The sequence below is a fragment of the Chiloscyllium plagiosum genome, unplaced genomic scaffold (genome assembly GCF_004010195.1).
Source record: "Chiloscyllium plagiosum isolate BGI_BamShark_2017 unplaced genomic scaffold, ASM401019v2 scaf_13139, whole genome shotgun sequence".
Classification (NCBI taxonomy): Eukaryota; Metazoa; Chordata; class Chondrichthyes; order Orectolobiformes; family Hemiscylliidae; genus Chiloscyllium; species Chiloscyllium plagiosum.
The window spans coordinates 1-3,412 of NW_025210658.1; the positions used below are offsets into that span (position 1 = coordinate 1).

The 3,412-nt window shown below is 43.6% G+C and overlaps 1 protein-coding gene across 1 annotated transcript; it reads right to left on the minus strand.

Annotated features, from left to right (window-relative positions):
* Positions 1 to 6: 6 nt before the first annotated feature.
* LOC122546938 (zinc-binding protein A33-like) lies at positions 7 to 2,245 on the minus strand. The gene is made up of 5 exons (XM_043685547.1): positions 1,780 to 2,245; positions 1,610 to 1,690; positions 1,284 to 1,517; positions 687 to 709; positions 7 to 586 (listed from the first exon to the last, which is right to left on the minus strand). The coding sequence occupies exons 1-5, from the start codon at positions 2,188 to 2,190 to the stop codon at positions 388 to 390; spliced, it is 948 nt and encodes a 315-aa protein (XP_043541482.1). The 5' UTR covers positions 2,191 to 2,245; the 3' UTR covers positions 7 to 387.
* Between the last annotated feature and the right edge of the window lie 1,167 nt (positions 2,246 to 3,412).

Consider the following 3,412-nt stretch of genomic DNA (forward strand, 5'->3'; position numbering starts at 1 on the left):
GGTGGGCAGCAGTTTGAGGGCAAGTCCACATCTGGCACAAGTGGGGGAATTTGAAAAGGCATATATAAGACTTCAGAACCAATATGTTCCTATGAGGATGAAAGATAAGGGCCACAAGATTCATGAACCCTGGATGACAAGAGATGTTGAAAATGTAGGCAGCTGAAGATGTGGGATAGTTTCCTCAAAAAATGTCCAAGATCTGAAATGATTGATCTCAGGCAATCACAACCACCTTCCTTATGCTCAATTTGGCTCAAATTGGTGGAGAATTTAGCCTTGATTCCTTTTGACTCTAGTTTTGTGAGGGCTCCTTTATGCTACACCAAGTCAATTGACAGTCAAAGTGATTACTTGTCCAGTGTTCTTTGTATACTGAGTGCTTAATTATGCTGCCTTTGGTAATTGTATACATAACAGTCTGAAGTTCAAAATATAAATCAGGACATAGGAACTTATTTGAGCTTTACCAGGTTTAATGGCATCCAGCATTTCTCTCCACACTGGAAACGGTAAACTGTTGAATTTTTCAGTGGACAGGACACCATCTGTTAATGATGCATCATTGACAGCCTCATCACTAATCCTGTAAATATAAGACATTAATTGGTTATGAAGTCAGTGTAAAGACTTTTCTGAGTAATTTCACAAGTGTGAACTGAGTTGCAGTAAACTGCATGTCCTACCTCGTCTTCCGAGATACTTCCTCCTGAAATAAAAAAAAACACAATCTGAGTTGACAGAGACTGACTGTCTATAACCAGAAAGTAGCAATTACACTCACATTGTTACAAGCTGCTGGGAATTGTCAATTCTGTTTGTTGCAGACATTGAATAGAAAGAGGATGTGACACAAAGGACATTAAATACCAAGATAATGTATAAAAATTTAAAACAATTGCAAAGGATTAAAGGAAACATTAATATAATTTACTGGCGTAAAGATCTGATTCGAATGTTTAAAATTAAGAAAGTGGTCAATTCAATTGATTCAGTGAAAATATTTTCACTTCAAAGAATTCTGAAAATGGATCTGTGAACATCATCCAGCTACAATAAATCCAACAGGGTGTTCAGGAAAATGATCTTCATCAAGAAAGTGATGAGAATATGGAATCCACTGTCACAGTATGACTGAGGAAAATGTATGAACAGGAAGGTAGAGAAACCCATGAGAGAGAATGGAGCAGAGGGAGATAGTGACAGGGGGGATGAAGGAGGATGGGTGTCTGAGTCATGCTGGGACTGTTCAGTCACACTTCCACTGAAATATAATCCCTCACCTTCAGAAATAGCACTCTGTCTTTTTGTTCCAACTGTTTCTCCAACCTTGAGAATTTCTTTTGAATAGAATTTAAATTCTCTTGAAATTCACAAAGATTTTGCTCCATTGTTTTGAGAATGTTTTCCTCTTGTTCCCTGAGATCTCGGAGTAAACTCTGCTCCTTCTCAGTGAGAATCTGGTGCATTTTAGTGAACTCGGATTTGACGTGGGTCTGCAGGCTGCTGGATTCCTCCTGTCAGAGAAATATAAAAACAAAATGTTTCTGTGTTAAAAATAACAAATGAATAACTCAAATTTCAATGTTGAGCTCAGGAAGATTTTTACCTGAATTTGTGAAATCTTTTGTTTCTGCTGCTGCTTCAATTCTAGAGCTGTCAGAGAATCTAAGGAAGACTTCACCCGATCCTGATATTGGGAGACAAAATTCGGGAAGAAAAATTTTTAGACATTAAAATGTGATGAAATAATCAAGGATGAAATCTGTTCCCTTTTACCTGATAGATTTCAACAGCTTCTTTAACCGGGATGAAGTGGTGCTCCCCGTGTTTCCGGGAATCTCTACAAATCACACAGATCAGTTTCTTGTCAGTTTCACAAAACAGCTTCAATTCTTTCTCATGTTCCTCACAGTGAAACATACTTTCCTTCTCTTGCAGTTTCAGACTTAATTTTTGAGCTATTTTGGCCAGATTCGTCAAAGCCTGATTTATCTTGAGGTTTCTTTGTGGAAATTCCTGATTACATTCCGGGCAGGAGTTTATCTCCTGGTTTTCCCAACTCTGGGTGATACAGGAGTGGCAGAAATTGAGCCCACAATCCAGTGTAACCGGATCGGTGAAGAAATCCTGACAAATGGGACAGATTAACCCCTCGGTTAAACTCTCTCCCTGCTGTCTGGAAGCCATGTTCACCCTCAGCACTTCCGGACTCAATTCGCTCCCAGTTTCAGTGTTACTGCGCTGCTGAAAACATTCAGTTCAGTCACTCCCTCAGGGAATTCACTGCATATATTCAAGGAAATTTGTCTCTATCGTGAACACTCTGAGAGGCGGAGACAACCTCCAGAGCAAAATGAGGAATAAACAGCGTTAGAGCAGCGACAGGGAATCCCTGAAGCCGGTAGGTGAGAGGGAAGGTCGGATGGGAGTCGGGTAGGTGGGTGGAGAGAGGATGGGAGGGGGTGGGGATTTTTTCCTGGGAGTGACTGGCAGCCTGCTGCTCTCCTTCATATCCTTCAGTCCCAAAGCAGCCCCAGGCACGGATGGCCAAGTTGCGTTTGACTTTGTGGGAAACACAAGCGGAAACATATTGTCCAGCGCCTCCTCACCTCTCCTTTACAATCCCCCAGGATCCTCTCAATCCTCACTTTGGGAGTCACTGCACAGAACTGAAGAGCCTCATCCCTGGTCCCATTCTGGGAAATCTCCCCTTGCACCATCCCTTCGGCCTTGACATCCTTCCGAAAGGGCAGGCCCAGAATTGGCTGCAGCTTGGGCAGGAGACCAGTGGGAATCCTGTTGATGCTATTTCCACTATTTCTCTGGGCACACTGCTGGATCCCACTAAATACCGCAGACAGTCCAGGGAATCCGCACCAGGGATATTCAACCCCAAGGGTTTCCATCAAACCGGACACACGGCAGCAATTCTCCCTCAGAATGTATCTCCCTCTCCCGGACACGGGGCAGGGGGAGGGCCTGACAGGACATGAGTCTCCATGAGAGTGTCCTTCTCTTCAATCGGCTGGTGGGATGTGGGACTCACTGCCACATGGAGTCATTGGGGGGATTGTCTAGGCTGCCCAGACCCAAGTGAGAGGTGTTTTCCCAATAGGGCACCCATAGGCGGTGGAGTCAGATCAGGCCCTTCACAGGACGGGGAATGCAGGCGGGTTTGAAACAGTAAGGGATTTAGGGGAAATTGTATCCCTGGCTCCCAAATTGATCCGAATATAGAAGGATGTATCTCCTTCCATGATGCGGTGGATATTGTCTGGGCTATTGATTGTGACAATGACTTCTTCCATTTCTGAAAGGAATGACCTGATGATGCTGATCCTGTCTCATTGTTGTCATGTCCTAAAGTGTCCTTTGTTCATGATCTCAGTCCCTGTTGGAGGCTCTGGTG